This window comes from Eleginops maclovinus, chromosome 11, assembly GCF_036324505.1.
Source record: "Eleginops maclovinus isolate JMC-PN-2008 ecotype Puerto Natales chromosome 11, JC_Emac_rtc_rv5, whole genome shotgun sequence".
Lineage (NCBI taxonomy): Eukaryota > Metazoa > Chordata > Actinopteri > Perciformes > Eleginopidae > Eleginops > Eleginops maclovinus.
Window position 1 is genome coordinate 16,223,754 of NC_086359.1, and position 23,991 is coordinate 16,247,744.

The following is a 23,991-nucleotide window of genomic DNA, read 5'->3' on the forward strand; positions in this document are numbered from 1 at the left end:
TTAAATAGAGTTTTGGAGCATGACATGTATTTAAGTCGATGTGCCTAGTGCCAGAATAAATGTCCTCAATGATGTATAATATTCTATGAATAATATCTTGATACAACCGTTGTCTACTTCTCCACTTACGAGGAAGTAATACTTAAACAACCAGTGTGGGTAATCCAATGGAGACACACTCAGGTAAAATTTCAATGTAATTGACACAGCTTACAATAAAGTACAATATATTTTTGTTCATTTCAGCTCAAATACATTAAATTACAAAGACATTAAATTACACCATTGATAAATAAACAGATTTTAGGGGTGAATAAAACACACTCAATGGCAGATACTAGGTACATTTTTATAATTCCCCGGTTTAGTAGAGATTCATTGCCTGTGTAATTCTGTCAATTATACGTTTCAAAAATTACTTTTGATTGTTATTATCAATACTCAATACTTATAGTGTGAAAAAATTCAGGAAGTGCATTACATTACACTAAACAGTGCCTCGTGCCACATAACTCACAGAAACACAGTTTATCAGTGTGAGATATAACACATCACAACAGCTGCTTATCTCACAAACTGAAGGATTGTAACCAAACAGTTCTGATTCTGGTTCTGGCAGTACCATTCAAAATAGTACACCATGACAACTCAAATACTTTTTATTACCACTGTTCTAAATCTGTGTGGAAAAACTGAAGCTAACCATAGCAACAACACTTTTTATTTGAGCTAAATTACAGATGAACTCTAACTGGTCAAAGAGACATAATTATGGGTTTATGCTGCTTACGCACAACATGGATGGGAGTTTGAATGGAGCTTCTGTGTGTCCATGGTATAAACACAATGATCAAAGGTGTCCTTACACTGAAAACATGTTGACTTTAATTAAATGTATTATGTCAACAAATAACACATGATTGTATTAGGTGAGTTGAAAGCAATATTTTTATTTTAAATATAAAATAATAGCTTCAACTTAATAGTTAAACGCAATTATATGAGGTTGAACCTTATTTTTTTTATTTTAACTTTAAAGTATTGCTTTCAGCTAACCATTATGTGTAATTTCATGAAATAATACATTTAATTAAAGTCAATGTGCAGTTCTTTTTAGGGAACATTTCAAATTTGTGTAAGAGCAGCTGTCTTGTTGTTGTTTTATTTATTTAAGGAGAATTTAGTCCAAACTTGAAATCCAGGTTGTGAGTCATCAGGTATCAAGCAAAATCCAGGGACTTCACAAAGTAAATGCTGGCCAGCTTTTCTCACCTTTATCATAAAACGTCACTGCACGTTATGTAGTCCACTTGAGTGAAAATGAATCAGTGCAGTCACAATAAATTCTGCTGACTGGGACTGTCCTGCAGTGGATATGACGTACCGGTTTGCTGTGCCAGTCTGTAGAGCATACATTATTATGAACCATAGCAGCGGTGATGATAGGTGTCCTCAGTGGTAGTTATGGAACAGAAGTCTACATAGTAATGTCCTGGTGATGTGTGCTAGTGATGGTGCAGTCACTTCTCTCCCCTGTTGTGCGCTCTCAGAAGCCCTGTATATGGCAGTAGGCCTCCAAGCTGGAGAAGAGGATGTAGAGGAACCAGAGTCCGAAGAGGAGCATAGATGTGAGGACTTTCGTGACTCGAGGGCCACCCAGTTCTCCACCTATAGACGGCCTCCGGCGTATCATCAACACTCCCATAGCGAAGAATGCGAAAATGGTGAAGAGTGTGACGGAGAAGGCCAGCGAGCCGGGGTCAACGCGGAAGACTTTACCTTTGACTTGCCAATAAATGGCAGCCACAGACCAGGCCAGCCCAATGCCCAAAAACACATTAACCGCATTGCTTCCTGTCACGTTTCCCACACATGCATCTGCATACTGGTCCTGAGTGGCAGCCACTTTACTGGCAAAGGTATCTGGAAAATAAACACATAGATAAATACACTTCAATATTTGAACAGTGTCGACCACCACACAGACTATGACACCACTGTTGTAAAACAACACAAATGTGCATATGTTCCTAGTTAATATTATTATTATACTGGCTGCTACTCTTAGTTAGTTAGTTAGTCCATCCATCCATCCATTACTGTAACTAAAATCTTTATGTAACTATGTGCAATAATATTTTAATACTGTTATATACCACACTTCATTCTGGTCTTACACCTTTTTTATTTTATAAATACTGCTGCTACTTACTAAGAATTCTGATTCTGATGTTATTTCTCAGGCTTAGACTTCTGGAATACATACTGACCTATCCATTTACTTTACTCTGTGTGTGCCTCCCTACTGAGCAGTATCACTTACCAGGAAGGGAGGTCCCCAGTGCTACAAAGACCACCGCAGTGACAGTGTCTCTAAGGCCGACGGTGCAGCCAAAGTGGGAAGCTAGGTCTCCTATAATGGCTGTCAAGAAGCCAATGACAGAGATTGACACTATGAAGCACGCCCACCCGTTCCAGTACTCTGTGGGCGGGCAGAAAGCAAACAGAACCTTCCAGAAAACGCACACTATGTGCATGAAATAGTCAAAGCAGTTCGGAATTCGCTGCTCCTCTTCATCTCCGTCCCCTGTTTGAGGGAGACACAGTAAAGATAGATCAAACAAAGCACACCTTACGCAAAAGAATACTTCAACAATTTGGATGCAGACAGACGTAGCAGAGTATTTAACGTAAAACCACAACTTTAATTTTTTTGTACGATTTGAACAAATGCTGTAATGATTATAAGTGAGCTTTTGATATGAGCAGGTTGGTAGAATTAGTAACATTTGAACAGAGCCAGGGTGGCTGTTTCCCTCCATTTCCACAGTTTATGCTAAGCTAGGCTAATCAGCTGCTAGCTGTAGTTCCATATTTAACTGACTGACATAAAAGTGATTTCCATCTTCTTATCTTACTCCGGTAAAGAAATTACTAGGATATTGAATGAGTTATTTCCCCAAAATATATAACCTGTTAGTAACATAAGTAATTTTTGTATTATGAGTTTTATTGATGTTTTTACAAACTGACAGGAATGTTACAACACAGTAGAATCAAACCTAACCAGTAGCAACATTTAATGATGAAATATTCTAAATTAAACTTTTTAATTTCACATCTTAAATTGAGTAAATGTAACACAGTTTTTCTGAAAAATTAAAATGGTTAAAAAAACACAATCATTTTAATAAGTACATCAAAAAACAGCCACTGACCTGCGCTGACTGTGACTGCTTCAATGAACTGCTCTCTCCATGAGTGAGTGCCGATCACCACAGCCAGATTTGTGTCCTTCAGGAGTTTGTCCACTGTGCTCTGTTTTAATAAATTAAATACTCAGTAAATCTCCACATCTTTGTCGTTTGTGGGATTATCAGCAACATGACAAAATATAGAAATAAACTTGTATCAGTAGCTAGTTTACGCTGTTGTGAAATTAGAAACCAATGTGGCAATATGAACATACTAACATATCAATAGCATAGCCACAAAATCACTGCCTTCAATGTTCTGCTGCAGAATGTGAACTTAATAAAACATAAACCGAACATTAAACACAGCACACATGAATGAACAAATATCTAAAATGAAGATACTTGTAAAGCATAAGAACACTTCAGAATACTAATACAACACATTTTATATTAAATGGAAAATGAAATGAGAAAAGTCTACACACAGGATGCAGGCAGAAACTGTACCTGGTCTAACACTCCATTGGGAGTCTGATGAGTAAGAGGGTGTGAGGCGGTTAATTAAATAGTACACACATACATAAATAACACAGGCTTTCCTTTTTGGATACAACCAAACTAACCCCTCTGGTGCTTATGCTTGTTAAAGCATTAAATGTTAATGCTATACAAATTAAGAATGTACTTTGTTAGGAGACAATTATTGTCACTAAGCTGCATATATTCAATTTATTTTTCTAAACACATTGAGCTGATGGTTAGTTTTTTCTAATGGACCAAGAATAAACTTGTTTATGTGGTTTTCAGTGGTGTAGTTGTACAGAGAAAGTTGCTTTACTGCTGGTGTAACGCCTTCTCTTAGCCACTCACACACCTTAAACTCACAGGACTCCTCTATGACGACCTCTAGACGGCTGTGCTCCCCTAAAATAGGTTTGCCCATCTCAGAGATCCTCCGGGCCTCCTCCTCTTCAGGGGTGGGGTTGCCTGTCAGGGTGCACAGACCTTTAATAACCATGTCCATTTATTTATATTTTTTGTGACACACACACACACACACACACACACACACACACACACACACACACACACACACACACACACACACACACACACACACACACACACACACACACACACACACACACACACACACACACACACACACACACACACACACACACACACACACACACACACACACACACACACACACACACACACACACACACACACACACACACACACACACACACACACACACACACACACACACACACACACACACACACACACACACACAAATATGGTTGGTACCCTTCCGTTAAAGAAAGAAAAACCCACGATGGTCACTGAAATAACTTGAAACTGACAAAAGTAATAATAAATACAAATGTATTGAAAAATAACGAAGAAAACCAGTCATTGCTTTTGAATTGTGGTTCAACAGAATCATTTTCAAAAACAAAATAATGAAACTGGCCTGGACAAAAATGATGGTACCCGTAGAAAAGACTGAATATAATTTGACCACAGGGTCATGTTAAACTAAGGTGTGTCCTGTCATTAGCATCACAGGTGTCTTCAGACTTGAAATCTATTTAAAGGGTGAAAAGTAGTCACTGTGCTGTTAAATATCATGGTGTGTACCTCACTGAACATGGAGCACAGAAAGCTAAGGAGAGATTTGTCTCAGGATATTAGAAAAAAAATTATAGACAAGCATGTTAAAGGTTGTAAGACCATTTCCAAGCAGCTTGATGCTCCTGTGACTACAGTTGCACATATTATTCAGAAGTTTAAGGTCCATGGGACTTTAGTCAACCTCCCTGGACGTGGCCACAAGAGGGAAATTGATGACAAATTGAAGAGACGGATAATACGAATGATAACCAAAGAACCCCGAACAACTTCCAAAGAGATTAGAGTCGAACTCCGAGGTCAAGGTACGTCGTGTCAGATGCTGTTTGAGCCAAAGTGGACTTAATGGAAGATGACCGAGGAGGACACCACTGTTGAAAGCAAATCATAAAAAAGCGAGACTAGAATTTTCCACAATGCATGTTGACAAGCCACAAAGCTTCTGGGAGAATATCCTTTGGACAGAGGAGACAAAACTGGAACTTTTTGGCATGTCACATCAGAAATGAAGCATACAAAGAAAAGAACACTACACCTACTGTGAAACATGGAGGAGACTCGGTATGTTCTGGGACTGCTTTACTGCATCTGGCACAGGGTGTGTTGAATCTGTGCAGGGTATTATGAAATCTCAAAACTATCAAGGCATTCTGGAGCAAAATGTGTTGCCCAGTGTCAGAAAGCTTGGTCTTAGTCGCAGATCATGGGTCCTCCAACAGGATAATGACCCAAAACACACAGCTAAAAACACCCAAGAATGGCTCAGAACAAAACGTTGGACTATTCTGAAGTGGCCTTCTATGAGCCCTGATCTAAATCCTTGAACATCTGTGGAAGGAGCTGAAACATGCAGTCTGGAGAAGGCAACCTTCAAACCTGAGACAGCTGGAGCAGTTTGTTAACGAGGAGTGGGCCAAAATACCCGTCGACAGGTGCAGAAGTCTCATTGAGAGTTACAATGTCGCTTGATTGCAGTGATTCACTCAAAAGGTTGTGCAACAAGGTATTAACTTAGGGGTACCATCATTTTTGTCCAGGCCAGTTTCATTATTTTGTTTTTTAAAATGATTCTGTTGAACCACAATTCAAAAGCAATGTCTGATTTTCTTTGTTATTTTTCAACACATTTTAATGTATTATTACTTTTGTCAGTTTCAAGTTATTTCAGTGACCATTGTGTTTTTTTTCTTTAACGGAAGGGTACCAACAATTTTGTCCACTTCTGTAAATACATTCCGCACTCACACAAACTGCTTTAAAGGTGCATGTGGCATTTATACAGGATCTTGCATCAATGATTTTGTTAACTTCCTGTTGGACTGCATTGGCCAAAAGGAATTTTAGACTGGAATTTAAGCTGTTTGTTTTTCACAGATTCAAACCACAGTTATTGCCTCAACCTTTAAAATCCCTGTAACTCAAAGCAAATGAACACAGCCTGTTTGCGGTAATACACAGCAAGTATTGACTATGAGGCCAGAAGTAGAGGGATCCTTTAAAAGTGTAAACCTGTAGGGTACCAGTACAATACAAATACTTATTTAAAAAGATACATAATTAAACATTTGGTCGTAATTCCAATGCATACCTCCTTGAAAATATTGCACTAAAGCTCAGTTTACCAGCTGGAGCCAGCAACAGTAGAGGGACCTGCTACAACCACATGTGGTCTTTGTCGGCCTTTAACTTAGCTTTATACTTCTGACGATTAAATTTATGCTTTATAAATCACAAAGGTAGGGTTAGTTGGAATTAATTAGTGGAAATTATCTTGCTGAACAAAACGTGAAAGTACCATATAGGTGTGTTTGACACAGATCTTTCTTTCTGCAATATTCCAAAAAGCAATGGGAAAATCCTATAGATTTTTTGGCAGCAGGCCCTGACCATAGCAACTAGGCCTGTCATACAAGCATCACCCTCAAGATGCACAATTAACACATTATAATGAACTGCTTATAAGGCAGTAATATGCAAATGTATATAAAGTGACGCAGTGATGACGTTTTTTGTAAGCTGACCTGGAATAAAGCATTGCAAAAGCTCCCTCAACAAAAAAGTTATGGGATTCTTCTATTGGCTTTTAGGTTACAGCTTAAAATAAGCTCTGTGGCAAACGCATGATTTCATGATACTTACTTACTTGTAGTTGTTTAAGTGTAAATGCAATTGCCAGAATTAAAAAGCTAACGCTAGACTATAAACAAACTACATCACAGTCATGTGAGTACCGCTAAGCTAAAGACGGCTAATGGCTGTGATGATCTTTAGTAGACTCATAGTCACTTATTAGCAACTACCATTTTCAAGACACATAAAAGCTTCCTATATTTGACAGAGCGGTAACAAATCTTTAAAATCTCATCAGCTTGTATTGACCCCAGACTGTATTTTAGGCATCTAGGCAAAATTATGTTCAAAAAACTAGCGCACCGGAAGTGCCAAAATGTATGACTCATTATAGAACAAAACTAAACTAAAAAAAAAAAAAAAAGCTAAAGGACTGAAAGCTTGATAACAATGACAACAATGTCAAGAAGTGCAAAAGGATCAGCTTTTCCTATAGGAAGTTAACATTAAGCAACACTAACTTTACTGCCATAATGTGCATTGTATATTTTAAGTGTGTTGTTTTCTATGATTTCAATCGCAAATATAACGGGTCTATGAATATCATGAAAGTGCTAAAATGTATGATTATTATTATAATATTTTCTTTACATTATTTTTAATATAATACCTTATTATTTTATAAATATTATTAATGCTCCTTTAAGAGACAATAAAAGAAAGAGGTTTTTTTGTGCAGTTTGAATATAAAGTTATTTATAAATGCTGCACATTGCACCTTTAACCTCCGAGCTACAGTGTCTTACCCTGGTTAAGCAGCAGCGCTGTAAAGAAAGACAGACAATGATTCACTAAAATATAACAAGTCTAATTTCAGGGCGTAGTACATAAGCAGGGCCTGAGAAAATCTAAAATGCAGTCAGTTACTCTGATGTGCCAAACATACAGCTGCTGTATAATTAGATTTTCAACGTTATACTGTATATTACGGCCAACTTTTTTACCTGAGAATTTTATGTAGGTCGAAAAGAACAGTTCCGCTTTGACATCATCTCAAACTACATCACTTCAATGATTTAAACACAAGTCTCTTATAAATGAATAATGACATTAAAGATGCTTTGACATTTACCAGAGAGCCCCCGCTTCAGCCATTTTGGGTCTTCCAGCACGATGAAGAAGTTCTCCTGCTTCTCGTACTCGGCCACATTTATAATGCGCACCTGTAAGACCTGACTGGAGATAGGAAAACACGCACACATGTTTTTTTAAGCAAAGAATGAAGCGATAATTACTATGAAGCATAATGTGCATACAGTTGACACGCAATACCGCCACATCTTTAACATTTGCTCTACCATCTAAATCAGATCACGAATTGAAGTGAGCTCAATAATTCATCACAATGGGCCTTTGAATAATTCATGCCTAGACATAGTGTGCTATTACTCCTCAGTGTGCCAATGATAGGCGCTGAACTTAATATCTTGTACGACAACAGCCTGGTTAACAAATGTCTATAAGTTCATTTGTGGAAAATGAAAAAGGAATTCCTGACAAAATGAAAGGAGAGTATCAATACACACATGGCATAATGGTCCCCGCAGAAGTCTAATTAACCTTACTGTAAAGCATCTATTCATTGGCCATATTACATAACAGAGTCTTTCACTAAGTGTACAATTAGTCCATGTGCAAACACAGCTTATATAACCTGAAAGTTTAATGGGAAAAGGATCTGTCAGTTTACATGGAGTGACTGGTGGTTCCCCACACCTGACCAGAGATGGGATTATCTTCAGGTGTCAAGTGGTCCAATAGGACCTCCTCCTTGTAATCCTCCGCTGAGGGTCAGGTGCCCCTTTCTCAGAAGGACTAATCGTTTAAAGTAGTATCAATATGAAAGCACTGAGCGGGCTGTGCGTGAGGACTACTGAGGGGTGTACTGTGAAGCCGGATTAGTCTGTTAACGAGGTTCTCTTTTAACCTGCCTATATCACCATGGCGACTAATGCTGCAGACATTACCTGCTGAGGGAATATGTCATACAAGTAAACTTGTGGAGCAATAACGTGACGTAAATGCCATCGGACAAAGCCATAATAATGCTGAGGGTGTCATTGCCTCTTTTCTTTCCTCCTATTAAGTTGTGTTTATTTGGTTTCTATATCCAAAGAAATTCACCTCCTATAAGTTTGCAGGTGGTATACCTATATAATTCCCAATTATAATTGCAATATTAATCAGTGTGATGTTTGCTTGCGTATGGAATGTTTTTATGACTTTAATACTGCTGGTCTATTGTAGCTGAAAGAACACTAATTAAAAGTGGATAAGTCTACTGGTAATTATCACAGATGAAACTGAATCAATATATTTTAAATGTAATTTAGCTAATAACTAAACAGATTTCCCTAGTGCAGTTTTCTTGATCATTGCCTTGTGTGTTTGTGTTCATAATGACCAAGTATCAGAGGCAGTCAGACCATATTTCAGTTTCAGAAAATGCAGGATGTGTGTTCTAAACAAGCAACTATACCTGCATTAAAGCTACCAAAAGACCTCACATCTCTCTCTCTGCGTCTGGTGACAACAGAACACCTTCGAGTAACTACTTAACATTAGATACCTTTACTGCATTCTGTAAGGTTGTCCGAACTGGTTTCAGGTTTGCACATTTTAAATGAGAAGAACTGCAAACTACTCTCAAACTAGAGCCCTGCAGTCCACTGGGAGATTTAGAAGCTCCATTATCTCAGGTTTTTAAATCCATCTAGTTGTGTTGTCTCTGTTTTGCTGTTTGGGTTCTTGTGAATGTTTCTTATGTCTGTTTTGTAAAGATAACCTAATCTCATAAAGACTGTCTGATAAAACAAAGATAAAAACAAAAATAGAAAAGTTGCGGTTAATATAATTTATTGTGAGTCGAGCTCACAAACACTATCCTACTTCCTGAAATACTCACCAGTGCACCAAATCAGGAGCTTAAAAAAATCTTCAACAGGTTTGCTTCTGTTTAAACACTACTGGAACTAAATGTTTAGGAAATCATTTTGTCTTTAAAAATGTAACTATGTATTTGTGGCACATTCTTTAAGAGAAGCCACTGGGCTAAGATGTGAGTGAAAAGTGCTGACTGGGCCTTACCTGGTCTGCTCATTGGTGAACTCCACCTCCCCTCTGGCCTCCTCGTAGTCCACCCCCGCCTTGGCACTGCCGTCCTCAGTACGGTACGGCACACTGACGGTCCCTCTGGAGCCAGAGTTCCTCACCACGGTCACCGTCAACATGCCGGTGCTCTCACTCACCCGCAGCACGCGCTGGCCGAAGGTGAAGATGCCAGCATGGTCATCGTCCAAGATAGTGATGGTGGCAAGCAGGGGCTCCACGAGTCGGGCCTGTGGTGGGGTTCCTGTCCCTTCACTTCCACCTTCCTCTAACCTCAGGTTCTGAAGACGCACAAAGAAATGCTCATCCTCCTCAAAGACGTCATCGTCCAAGATGCCCACCTGGAGAGAATAGAGTATAGTCACTCTCAGAGGAGGGAAGTAACCTAGTACAATTCTGAGACACTTCTGCTTTACTTGAGTATTTCCATTTTATGCTACTTTGTACTTCTACTCCACTACAATTCAGAGGTGAATCCTGTAATTTTACTCCACTACATTTATTTAGTACCTTAGTTACTTTATAGATTTGGATTAATGATATGAAATATAATCAACACTTAAATTAGACTTAATAATAAAGCTTTATTTATAGAAACAAATCTTTATTTTGATACACCTGGGGTAAATTAACAATCTACCCTGTAGTATAAAAAGTCATTAAAACTAGATGCACCTTTACCAGCTTTGATAACACTTTAATGCATCAATAATTATAATGAATACTAATAATACTTTTTGTACTTCTACTTGAGTAACATTTTGAATGCAGGACTTTTACTTAAAACACATTTTACTCCCTACACTCTGGTACTTCTACTTTTATTTAAATACAAGATCAGAGTACTCCTCCCACCTCTGGTCACTCTTCATCGGTGCAAAAGGCAAAACAAAAAGTACACAACGTTTAATAAGAGTCCCCTTCTCCTCTGCTCACCTTGATCTCCTTGCGGCCCTCCCCTGGCTTAAACATCAGTGTTCCCTTAGTGAATTCATAGTCTGCCCCAGCATTGGCGGAGCCATTTTCTGTACAGTAGTCCACATAGAAAGTGTTCTGGCCCGTCCCCCCATCAAGGATCACCCCGATGCTCAGAGAGCCGCAGTTTTCTGTGCACTGGAACTGTGCACTTTCAAAGCAAATGTGGGAGCATGTGGCCTTGTCTGCATCCTGGCCTGCGCTGCGGCGTGAGTGCTCAGCGGCGTGTTTCTTTAATATGTTGCCCGCACCAATCATGAGGCGTGTGGCCTGGACTCGGTAGAAGGCGCGGCTCTTCTTCTGGTGGACCAGGGCAGAGTAGTTGGCCATCTCGATCAGCTGGTCTATGTCTTTGTCTGGGTGCTTCTCCTTCAGGTCCTTCAGGATGCGGACCACCTATCAAAGAGAGGAGAGTAATGCACCATTTCTTTAAAGGGGTAAGTGTGGCAAAATGTAATAAATACTACTGAATACACACTGCTCCAGTGCTTTATCAGTAATGACTGTTTTTGTGAACTCCTGCAGGCTATGGTGGGATTGAACAGCAGAATACAAAGACAGGTTATATTTAGTACAGTGTGCACCTTTTAAGTTTTGATGTTTCTGTAAAGATTTTTTTTTACGTCATTTTACTTTTGAAGTTCATATAAATGTTTTTCATTTTATTTCATGTGTTATTGCTCATACTTTCCTAAACTTCTTAATTAAGTATTTTATTAAAAAATATATATTTTTCCAAAATGGAGCATGTGTCACAAAATCACATTTATCCAGGGATAAATATAAAATTCTGATTGTGACGAAATAGTTTATAATGACAAAAGCATTGGTGTTTCTTGAGGTTATATTTTATTAAAGCTTTTTCTTGCAGACTAAGGGACGGCAGGTCTTTTTATAAAGATACACTTTCGAAGCTCCTGATGATCATTCTTGTTGTCTGCATTCCTGACATTCAGAGACCTACAGGGAGTAAATGCTACTAGCACAAAGGAAACCTGAAATTCCCCTTAAATTCAAATGAAGTATCTTAAAACTTAGAAAACATGATACACCAGTGTCCCCGAACAAAAGCCTTTAAAAATACTGCAGAATAATTATTTCCACTTAAAATATGTACATTTTGGTACATGTGTTACCTATTTATGTATTCTTGTTTGTACCACTTTCTAATACAAAACATATCCTGAAATGAAAGGAGAAAAAACCTATGATTTTACACCATTCAATCTTGATCTAGCCGTGTGTGTCTCCAGCAGCGTTTCTCCCTGAGCCACGTGTCTCACCTCGTCTTTGTTCTGGTCCAGCTCATTGCCTGTCTGCACAGAGACCGTCACACTGGACGAGTTTCCGGCACACGAAGCACCGTCTGACAACTTTCCGTCCATGATCATGTCAATGCCTTTGGGCTCAAGGTCCCCTTCCATTTCCACAACAATGCCGTGCCTCTTGTCGGCGCGGTAACGCTTGTGCATGTATTTGTAGAAGAGTAGGCGACGATCAGCGATCCAAGCCAGCACCACACACACCGGGAAATAGAGCAGTGTCACTATGGCCTCCCACACCTGCAATACATGAGCATTATCATCATGGGTTTACACACTTGATTTATCAGAAATGTGTTTTTTATATATTCCTCTGAAACAAACCTCCACAATCCCAGGTGAGATGACAGCCAGTATGAGGTAGAGCCAAATGTAGGCAAAAATACTCCAGAAGGCCGTGATGAAAAACACCCGCAGATGTTTGATCTTGCGAGACTCTCCGTTCGGGATCACCCACACACAGATACCGATGATCACAAACATGTTGAAAGCAGCGCTGCCCACTATGGTGCTCGGCCCAATCTCCCCAGCATCAAAGTTGTGCCCGACCACCTGTCAACATTTAAGGAACAATAACTTCTGAAACTGAAACTGAATCCCCAAGACCCATAAAACAACCAAAAGAACCCAATTCAATTAGAAAAGAGGGTTACTTTTGAATGTATAAACAATATTTTTGAATATATAACATGAATTAACTATATTACCGACATTATAGAGATGATCTATTTAATGGTTGAAATAAATCGATGTATAAACATTAGATATCTGCATTTGCCATGTAATTACACAGGTATACATATGTGCTGGGATTAGGATATACTGGATGTTAAAGGTATGTGAACTCTAGTATTACCTCAATTACAGAGAGGAGGATCTCAGGGGCCGAGGAGCCTAGGGCCATGAGAGTGAGGTTGGACACGGTCTCGTTCCAGACCCTCACTGTGGTCACCGTGGTTTCACCGTTAGCTTTGGTGATGGTCACCTCTTTCTCCTGCAGGCACACATTTGCAAAGATATGACATCTGCCATTAAAACTGAACTTACACCAGTTCCAGTTAATGCAATCAATGTTAGTCAAAATGTAATAACTATATATATATATATATATATTATAAGGTAATAAAAACATGTTGTACTGTATTATGCAGTTTAGAGGAGTTTAATTTAATGATATAAATGTTAGTAGATATAACTTATTGCATTTGATGTGGACTTGATATTTGAGGGTGGCAGTACTGTTTATAGAGCTTCTAAAAGAAAGATCCATAATAATTATTTTTATATTATAAGATTTATGAATGAACACGAAATGATAGTTTACTTATTGTTTATATTTTTATTACACAGATTGTGTGGCTATGCTCTATAGACTTTTAAGATATTCCTTTCCTTAACTTTTTTTTCTCATATTTTTCCCCAAACTTTTTGTAAGGGTAGGTAATTGTTAGATAGATGAATCTTTATTAATTATAAATTCAGTTTTCACTCTGTGTTTTACATGCATACATACATTAACCCCACAGGTAGGTGCAAACATGCACATCCATTTTTTGAACACACACAATTTAAAAACACTATACAGTTTTTTGTAGGTTGCACACATGCACATGGAGAGGTGCCAGAGCGAAGGCTGCCAGTCTCGCCGGCACCAGGGAGCAGTTGGGGGTTCTGTGCGTTGCTCAAGGGCACCTCGACAGGGCCCAGGAGTTGAACTGACACCTCTCCAGTACCAGTCCACACTCCTTCTTTTTTTGTTCTGCTCAGGACTTGAACCGGCGACCCTTCGGTTCAAAGCCGAGGTCCCTACAGAGTGAGCCACTGCCGCCCTGTTCCTATTCCTGTTCCCTCCCCTTTGATTTTTTTTATCTTCACAGTCAACTGTATAGTATACATTTTTTACTCTCTAATGCTGGTTTATTCTATGTTTCTATTTTAGAATTGTTTATTTTCACTCTTTTAATTTCTAATTATGTGCAATGCCTTGTTTTGTTTTATGCTGCTGCAACGTAAAAATGTCCCAGTTTGGGATAAATAAAGTACCTCTGTGAAATAGACACTAATCTCTTATGTTGTAAATATGTCAATGGTATCAATGCATGTGTTACTCTTGCCACCTACAACCACTGTGGGCACATTGAAATTGAAACTTATTGGGTCAGTTACAGTCAGACAGTAGAATGGGACCAGAGCACTCCATTATAGAAAAAGTAGGGCCAAAGTTGTTATTAATACCTGGGAGGTGATGACTTCTATGGACGCCATGAAGCGATCTGCAATGATGGACACGCCCAAGAAGATGTACATGAGACACATGAAGTAGACAATAGCTCTCCCGGTCTGCTCCCCCAGCGGGGGGTTGAGAGGCAGCCACACCGGCAGCAGAACCCCGGGTCTACACACCACAACGCCTGCACACACAGGCTTGCCGCTGGTGTTACCGGAGGGCTGAGGCTGCTCGGGGGAAGACGCTCGCTCCACAACCTGCGGCCTGATGGAGGAGCAGGGGTGGGCCAGGAGGAGGCAGGAGAGGGAAAGGGTGAGGAGTGAGGAGAGGTGTACAGGGAAGGGTCCCATGATATCCCTGAGTCGGAGGGGCCTGGGGGATCACTGTGTCAGAGGACTCTCCTGGAGGAACAGAGGAAGGCACATGGTTAGTGTAGAGAAACAGATACAGAGGAGTGTAACACATTTACTTTACAAATGATAAAAATATATGTTCAATATGTCTTGGATTCCCCTTTAACTCGTCAAACGATTGTTCAGTTAACAGTTTTATTACATTTTAAGCCAATCCACCAGCATGTCTGTCTGTCTGTCTGTCGCCTAAAGGTGCAATTTGTTCAATTTGTTAGAATTCTAATTTACCATTAACAACCAAATGTGAAGAGGTAACAGTATTAACGTCATGCACAATACCTCTACTCAAGGATCATACATTGTTATCTTGCACTAGGAAAAAAAGTAGTGCTGCAGCGACTGGCGGGTCAATAACTCAGTGTCTGGTTTAGTAGTTTGTTTACTGTATTACATTTAAAGTTTGTTAGCCTCGCTACTATACCATTACTACTGTCCAGTTACTGCTCTCCTAATACCTCCCCCCCTATTTGCAGGCAATCTTGTTGGACTAGACTCATCTTTAAACTCCTTTATTTTCATCCCAATCACACCTGTAATATTTTGTGAATTTATCTTGCAAAGTTGAGAGTTTTTAGCAGTGGCATAACCCGTCCACAGACACACAGTATATATAAAGATTGGGCAAAATACTCAAACCGCCTCTGTGGTAGTCAGGCTCCATGAGGTGTCTCCAGGTTCACATTTTACTATGGTAACAGACACACAAGGTGAACAAAAACTACACCAACTTTGCAGCCACGGCTCATCATTTTTTTAAATGAATCACCTACCATCTTTTTTTTACCTATAGCAAATGAAGCTAACCTCACACTGTCATTGTCCTGCTCAACAACCATCACTGGTGAGTTACATTAGCATCCCCACAGCTGATGAACCATGATGTTTACAGCTATCAACGTCTTAATGACATTGTTCCCGTTTAATACTCTCAAACTGTGCATAGCACTTTGACCACATTAACCACAATCAATGTGTTTATATTATCTGAACACACTATGTGTTGATGCTGAAATGTAAAACTTGAAAATGAGTTGTACGAGTTGTATGTGAGGATTGGACTGAAGGAGGAGTAATGTCAGAGCAGACAACAACAAAGCAGACGTGTGTCCAGCTGCAGCCGGCACCGTGAGGATGTTTGGGTGTGAGTACAGCAGGTCATTGAAAGCTTTCAGTCTCTTTCAGCCCCCCCTCCTCCTGCACAGGTGACACTGCACTATTGTGCAGCGCGAGTTGAAACAGATACTGGGGTGCTGCATCTTTGATGCAACTCGGGCTCTGCCAGCTCATTATGGAGTTGTGATTCAGAAACTCCGCCGCATCGCATTTCACTTTCCAAGGCCTGCTATGGTTACCACGACCTCAGACAGAGGGCCACCTTACAACAGCGGGTGCTGGTAGGGGGTAGGCTCACCAAAAATAACTTCCTCAAAAGTCATATTTGGATAACAATAGTGAACAAGAGCGATCTCTTAAGCAGGGAGATAATAATAGATACACATATTCCTGTTAAATCAATTATTTTATGTTGGTGCTGCGTGTTGACACCCAGCTCTTTGTTGTGGGTTTTTTATGATCGTGCAACATGGGCTACAGGAAATAATGTGTCAACATCCTATACAGTTTGCAATTGTTGCCAGGGTCTAACACGAGTCCAAAAGCAGGTTTGTGGTGTATATTAAGAGGTGCATTTTTTTTATGGATAACCTGTAGTAAGAAGCAGAGATAGATAATCAAGGAGCCATTGCTGGAGAAGCTGGATGCATTATTGATCGATGCATCCTAAATATAGCAGGATATCTCTTCCTTTCATGTTACCTACAAGCAACACAAAATATTTCTGAAGAGGAACAAGTTTGGTTTATCAGCCGGAAGGGAGGACTTCTTAGTCTTTCCCGTAAGAGATTAAATAAAGAAGATAAATGCCAACTTGAATGCGTAAACTGATCAGAGCTTTCCTCTGCCCAGTTTCAAGTTAACTTTTTTAGACTTTTCTCAAGGAACAATGTTCACTGGACATTTAAACGTCTCACTATTAGGGCTAGAAGTTCCAAACAGGTTGAAAGCCCATTAAAAGTCAACCATGTTCATGTATAAAGTTGAGGGGGGTAAAGGACATGAAGAACAGCCTTTCTTGTGCGCGGTAGAAGGGGGTCTAGGGTTGTTGACATGTCTCCTTGTCCTCTCAGCACACAGGAACAGTGAGCTGGGTGACAGCTTCTCTCCTCTGTCTGCCTCTGACACATCCACATCTCTCCCCACCACTGATAAGTGATTGCCTGGGGTCATCTTACACTGATAGGACTGCCACAAAAAGGGGAGTTAGCACCTTGTACAGTTTAATATTTCCTGTACCCTGACAGTGGGCTACTGACACATACTCAGGTGTGAGGGGGACGCACTGATCATTTGTTCGAGCATTAATAAAAGAAAATATATTTTCTTACAAGAATATTAGTGACACAGTGACTTACAGTGCTCAGCGTAAAAGGTTAATATTATAACTTAGATTACATATTTTTCAGTTTTACTCAAGTAAGGGCGATGCAAAAATGAGTACACCCCACAACAAAAACCACTACATCTTGTACTTTGTTTGGCCTCCATGATTTTTAATGACAGCACCAAGTCTAGAAACATTTTGCTACATCAACCCTTTTCCATTCTTCAAGAATGACCTCTTTTAGAGACCGGATGATGATGGAGAGTGATGCTCAACTTGTCCCTTCAGAATTATCCATAGGTGTTCAATTGGTTTCAGATCAGGACACATACTTGGCCACTGAATCACTTTCACCCTGTTCTTCTTCTGAAATCCAACAGTGGCCTTAGATGTGTATTTAGGGTCATTGTCAAGTTGGAAAAGTGCACGACGACGCATGGAGTGACGGTAGCATCTTCTCTTTCAGTATAGAGCAACACATCTGTGAATTCATGCCATCAATGAAACGCAGCTCCCCGACACCAGCAGCACCCATGCAAACCCACAAAAGGACACTGCCACCACCATGTTTCACTGTAGGCACCATGCATTTTTCTTTGTATTCCTCACCTTTGCGACACCATGAAGTTTTGAAGCCATCAGTTCCAAAAACATTTATCTTGGTATCATCACTCCAGAGTACAGAGTGCCAGTAGTTTTCATCTTTGTCAGCATGGGCCATGGCAAACTTTAGGCTGGCTTTTTTGTGCATGGGCTTTAGGAGAGGCTTCCTTCATGGACGGCACCCATACATGCCATTCCTCTGCAGTGTACGCCGTATTGTGTCATGGGAAATAGTCACCCAAGTTTGGCTTTCTACTTCCTTAGATAACTGCAGTGAACTTGCATGTCAATTTTTTTTCCACCCTTCTGTTACGTCTGGGGCACAATAAAATGATAAAACCCAAATGCACGACTCGACACAAAAGGTGTTTCCAAAAAAAGGTTTTTTACTAGAGGTAATATTCCATAGTCAAAAAAGTCAAAGCATAACGCACACTAGCGTGGTGATAACTCAAAACGATCTGGCACTGGGCACAGAGACAAACGCAGCTTAAATATACAAGGTGAACACAGGTGTAAACAATAAGGGCGGGGCAGTTAATCAGGTCAAGGGGAGGAACAACCAAGGAGGGGAAATCAAGCTACCTGAAATGAGAAAGGATGTTAGTGATAAAATAAAACCGGAAATGACACACAGGAAATGGCAGACAACAAAAAGGATTATTGGACACAGACTAGACAATACATATACATAAACTAAGGTCAAAAAACCATAACCATAATTCAGCATATTTGCCGAGACACAACACCTTCTCATCAGAAGACGCTCCTGTTGAGGTGATAACTTCCGTGGACGATCTTTTTTAAGTTTTTGCATCACTTTTGCTACAGTATTCTGACTGATAAGTAAAGCTGTGCTGATCTTCTTGTAGCCTTCACCTTTGCAGTCTAAAGAAATTATTTTCTTTCTCAAGTCTTGTGACATTTCTCTTCCATGTGGTGCCATTGCTAACAACATGAAATGGGAAGGGGTTTTCTTTAAGTAACACCCTTTTATAGTCAGCTGTCTGCTGGACACCTGTGTAATGAATAATTACACTCACCTGTCGTGGATTAGTGTTAAATTAAACATTTGTAGTCTAAAATGTAGCTTTGCTCCAGAGACTTTCAGTGGGGTGTACTCATTTTTGCATCGCCCTTATTTGAGTAAAACTGAAAAATCTGTAATCTAACCTATATTATTAACCTTACTAAAATTAGAGTTATTTTCGCTCCTCTATTTTACTTAAGTACGCGAAGATCTGAAGTGCAAGTGGATGGAAGGTGGGACAAGGACAAGTAAGAGCTCAAGTGCATGAGCTTTTGGCCAAACGGATGCAGAAGATGACCTGAGGGTTCAGAGCACTGATCTGTAAAGAGAACTGGAAACAACGTTGGGGGCCGGGCCCCACTCATTCCTACATAGGGAAGTTGCTTGTGGTGCATGAAGCCAAAATGGCCTGCCTCTCGAGAGCAGAACTTGGGCCAGAAAATACGTGCGTAATATTAAACCTGAAAGTTTAGCTATTTTGGATCAACTTTTTGAATAAACTGTGTTAAAAAATAAGAATAAATCACTAAACCTCTTTGAGGCTCTTTACTGTACATGATATGTCTAATTATTTGTCTTTAAATGCTGACATTAACTGTTTAGATGGACTGATCCCACTCTTAGGAAGCAAATACATCAACCAAACACAGAAACACTAGGATTGCATTCCTGAGGTGCCAGACAAACCTTTGCCAAGTATAAAATCTCATTATAACACTTAAAATGTTTTAAAAAACACAACATCTATAAACTATTAAATATTATTAAATAGATTTCATAAGGGTTGAGATGAATTTCACCCAAAACATTTTTTGTTTTTTCTGAAAGTTGTGCGCATTTTTCATTGAAATAATTCCTACGAAAGTTACTGGTAAACACTTGGTAATATCTTAAACAGACAGACCTAATGTCAACGATGTGCATTGCAAACATTACACAAGGTGATGTCATATCTCTCTGCTTTGTCAGTGAAAGCACTACTTATAAGTACAAAACAAATCTGAGTATCATAAAAACATAAAACAAGAATATTTTCAAAAATGAATAGTAAAATAAGAGTAATTAATAACATTTTGCCCTTATACGACAGCTAACTTCTGACCAATATTATCAAAGCGTTGTACACCTACAGAGAAACGACCCACCCTCTTGTGAGTGTGTATCACAAGTGGCTACTTCTAAATGTTCACATGCAACCCTTGTGATTTAATCCACCTTCTTTTAGCTTTGGTTAAATTCAGAAGGAATATGTAAGCTAAGTATTGTATGTGTGTGTGAAAAAAAATGGGTGGAGGACATAGATCCAAATTGACAGCTCGATCCAAAACACAGAACTGAAATGTGTCACACACTCTCACAAACCGTTCAATCAGCAACCCGTCACCCACAGGAGGGAACTACGTTGACCGAGTGGCTTGAACATTAACACTCACAAAGATCGCCTTTCCAGGATGTAAGCTCCATGCACAGGTAAACCAATAACATACCATGTATCAATTTCACAGGCGGCCAATCAAAGTGTGCGTTTGTACTCAATCTTAAAGACTCAATCACCCAGTAAAGCCCCATGCAAGAATCCACAGAGTGTAGCATTACTGAAGCTCTCTACAAACACAAAGGTGAATGTACCGAGGACCTGAGTGACTCAACTACCATCCACAAACCTTTTCTCCTTCTACGTTATATATCCTAAATAGTCAAGGTGTAAGGTGTGTCAATTAGGAAGGTATTTACACAGGGTTTATTTAGGCTTTTTCACAGAGATGAGACATGCTTAACCACATCATTCTCCGTGGTTAATTTGTTTGATTCATTGTAAAAACATTGATTATTGAAGCTTTAAATTATCATGTCAATGCGACAGATAGGGCTAACAAGGCCTTATCCTCTCCTTTGTTTCCTTTGAAGGTGCAATGTGTAGTTTTGAAACACCTGCTCCACGGATAAAAAAAAGGCATCTTCTGCTGGCTTTCAAACACATTCATTAAGACACAGTAATGTCTGCTCCAGTTAGACACAAATCAAGACGGCTAAACAGACGCTCTTTTTGCAGTTAAAGATAAGGAAGGAAAGCGATCCTTCTCTTAAATAAGTAAAGCAGGCTTTGGCTTTCGGCTATGGGTCGATCAATGAACCTGATGAATCAGAGTGTAAGATAATCTAGCGGGCCACACAGACACAGACTGGGCCAAACCACTAATGTGGCCTTAAAGGTATCTTCATTGTAAACAAACACTGTTCTGTTTAACTTCAAAACTTCTCACTTTTTACCAGGTAATGTTGGATCGCGTTACCACTACCTTATGTCACACATATTAACTTAACATTTTGTCTTAAATGTTTTCCCCTTTGTAGTTATGTCAACTAAAATCCGACCAGTATTAGCCTTTTCAAATGAGTCAATACAACATTTGAAGAGTTGTATACACACATTCCCTAAATCTTGGACACCGTATGCAGAGTGAACCAGCGTTTGTTAAAGAGTCATCAAGTTAACTGCTAAGTGTTTTTCCATAGAGCACAGTCTCTGCAAATGTTTATACAAGTTTAAAACATGTCACACACTCAAGTTATGTTAGTCAAGGAGTGAGTGTAGCAATGCACTTACATTTTAGCGAGAGTGAAGAATCTGTGAGGAAGGTGTGCACATCCGATTACACATTAAACATCAGATCCATTCTGTTACTGTTGCTTTCCTAAAATGAACCCTAGCTCAGCCTAGGCTGGTGTCTCAGTAAGATTTCCCAGGGTGCCATTGACATTACGGCATTAGTTCTTTTCAGACACGCTGATACATTCATTATTAACTTCATTCAGACATGACGGCATATTGATGTAAAAATTAAACATCGTTAAAATTCCAGAAAGGCTAACTTTATTGTTGTTCCTGTTCAGTAAGATCAATGTGCTGCACTTGGCCTTTATCTTTCTTAAGAGAGTTGAAGTGTCTGTTTTATGCTAAATAATCTGTTTTATTGTCTCCTAATGAACTACTACAACAACAGAAGTACTGTAACAACTGGGCCCTGGCAGGAAATAAAAAACAGTTTTTCATAAGTAACCATAAAATTGACCATTACCATTTCGACCATTACAGTATCAGGAAGTTTGAAACGATTTATTATTTCCATCTCCAACTGTGACATCCAGCCCATGGTTGCTGTCTGGGTCTATCAGTCATTATAGATAACTGTCTGGGACTGACATCCAACATAATGTTTACATGCAGAACTCTAGAGCAAAGTTAGGCAGATCCATATTTATAATAAATGTCCAAAAAGCTTGTCCTCCAAAGCCAAGAGTTGATCCCAGTAGAGTACCATATGTCAGCTAGTGCTGACTGCTGCCCCCGCCCCCCCCCCCTCTCAAAAACACTGAGTACTCTCAGAGCAACACTGCCATCGAAACACCAATCAGAGTACAACTCATTGTAACAAAACGTAAAAAAACTATTTAGAACATTGGAGAGAATAAGCTAAATGCCAGAGTAGATTATAATGATATCCAGCCCTAAAAAGAGGTTATTTATGTCAGAATGTCTCCCTTCTGTCAGAGATAGAAAGCAGGGACGGATCCTGAATCAACTACAGTTAAACATTCAATGAAATAAGGAACATTTCTTTTGAGAATGTAACTCTATAATCCCAGGAACTAAATAACTTGTCAAATTAAAAATACTCCCAGGAGAAGGAAGGAGGCATATTTTGCTGTCTGATATGTATCAACATGCCACAACCTTAAGGACCCCCCCCCCCCCCCCACACACACACACACACACACACACACACACACACACACACACACACACACACACACACACACACACACACACACACACACACACACACACACACACACAAAAGAAAAAGGTCTTTCTTTACGTGACAATCACATCTTTACAGCAATGGATGCTGACCAAATGTGAATATAATGGATTTATTGCATTTAAAATAAAGGCACCCTGATTTACTTTTTTTTTAATGTGTTGATTCCTTTTAAATGTAGCTTTGCAAAGACTATTGAAAATAACTTATCTATGTATCTAGTTTTATTATTATAGCCCGATATCACAAATGAAGCGAGGAGCATCCCTCTCCCAAGACTGGAAAGATGTTTCTAGGTGGACAGTGGACACCCAAAAATGTTCCATGTTAAAACATATTTTTAAATCATAAAAGCATTTCAAAGACCCAGATCTTAAAGGTTGGCTTCATTTCAGAGCTTTCATTTTAGCTGCAAACAACTATTAGATGTGTAAAGATATGGTTTACTGATGTCTACCTGTGTGTAGCTAGCTCATGGCTGCTGGTTGCCCCTCAGGTAAGCACTGTTAGCTCTGTCAGCACTGGTGCAGTGGTTTGCACTGTTTCCTCTGTTAGCACCGTTAGCTGCTAGCCAAGAGCCTAGCTTTCGCCATGTTGAGGGCTATAGAGGCATTTTCTTGATTATAAATGCTCTAAATGCTTCTGTTAAAGTTATACTCTCAAAGAGTTTTACCATAACTCTGCCCTGCGTGAAGTCACATATACAGCCCCGGAAAAAAATTAAGAGACCACTTCAGCATTATCAGTTTCTCTTGTTTCATCATTTATAGGTATGTCTTTGAGTTAAAGGTTTTTTTTATTTTTGTATTGTATTCTATAAACTACTGACAATTTTTCTCTGTGTTGTAATAGACACTGGAATGGCTGCCATACATGTAGAGACAAAGACTTAAGAAACATTTGGAGTGGTCTCTTAATTTTTTCCGGAGCTGTATAAACTACCCTGTTTCAATCAGTACCCCAGTGTATTTCATTAATAATACGAAATTATTTATTACCATCAATCTGGACTGCAATAGTGCAAGCTCGGCTGAGCATGAGGCTTAGTTTACAGCACGGCGGGCACAGTTCCTCAGGCACA

At 39.4% G+C, this 23,991-nt stretch overlaps 1 protein-coding gene across 3 annotated transcripts in view; it reads right to left on the minus strand.

Moving 5' to 3' along the window:
* Window positions 1-179: 179 nt before the first annotated feature.
* Window positions 180-23,991, minus strand: part of slc8a2a (solute carrier family 8 member 2a) — a 27,909-nt gene continuing 4,097 nt past the window's right edge. The window contains exons 1-13 of one of the 3 annotated variants that reach the window (XM_063896065.1): window positions 18,063-18,789; window positions 14,609-15,001; window positions 13,230-13,367; window positions 12,698-12,925; window positions 12,335-12,613; window positions 11,013-11,447; window positions 10,056-10,417; window positions 8,041-8,144; window positions 7,715-7,732; window positions 4,072-4,184; window positions 3,219-3,318; window positions 2,324-2,587; window positions 180-1,923 (exon numbers count right to left, since the gene is read on the minus strand). In XM_063896065.1, the coding sequence (XP_063752135.1) occupies window positions 1,547-1,923; window positions 2,324-2,587; window positions 3,219-3,318; window positions 4,072-4,184; window positions 7,715-7,732; window positions 8,041-8,144; window positions 10,056-10,417; window positions 11,013-11,447; window positions 12,335-12,613; window positions 12,698-12,925; window positions 13,230-13,367; window positions 14,609-14,950 (2,760 nt within the window). In that variant the 5' untranslated portion in view covers window positions 14,951-15,001; window positions 18,063-18,789 and the 3' untranslated portion in view covers window positions 180-1,546. Of the gene's footprint in view, window positions 1,924-2,323; window positions 2,588-3,218; window positions 3,319-4,071; window positions 4,185-7,714; window positions 7,733-8,040; window positions 8,145-10,055; window positions 10,418-11,012; window positions 11,448-12,334; window positions 12,614-12,697; window positions 12,926-13,229; window positions 13,368-14,608; window positions 15,002-18,062; window positions 18,790-23,991 lie in introns of those variants that run through there. The other 2 variants (XM_063896064.1, XM_063896066.1) reach the window with 2 other exon arrangements.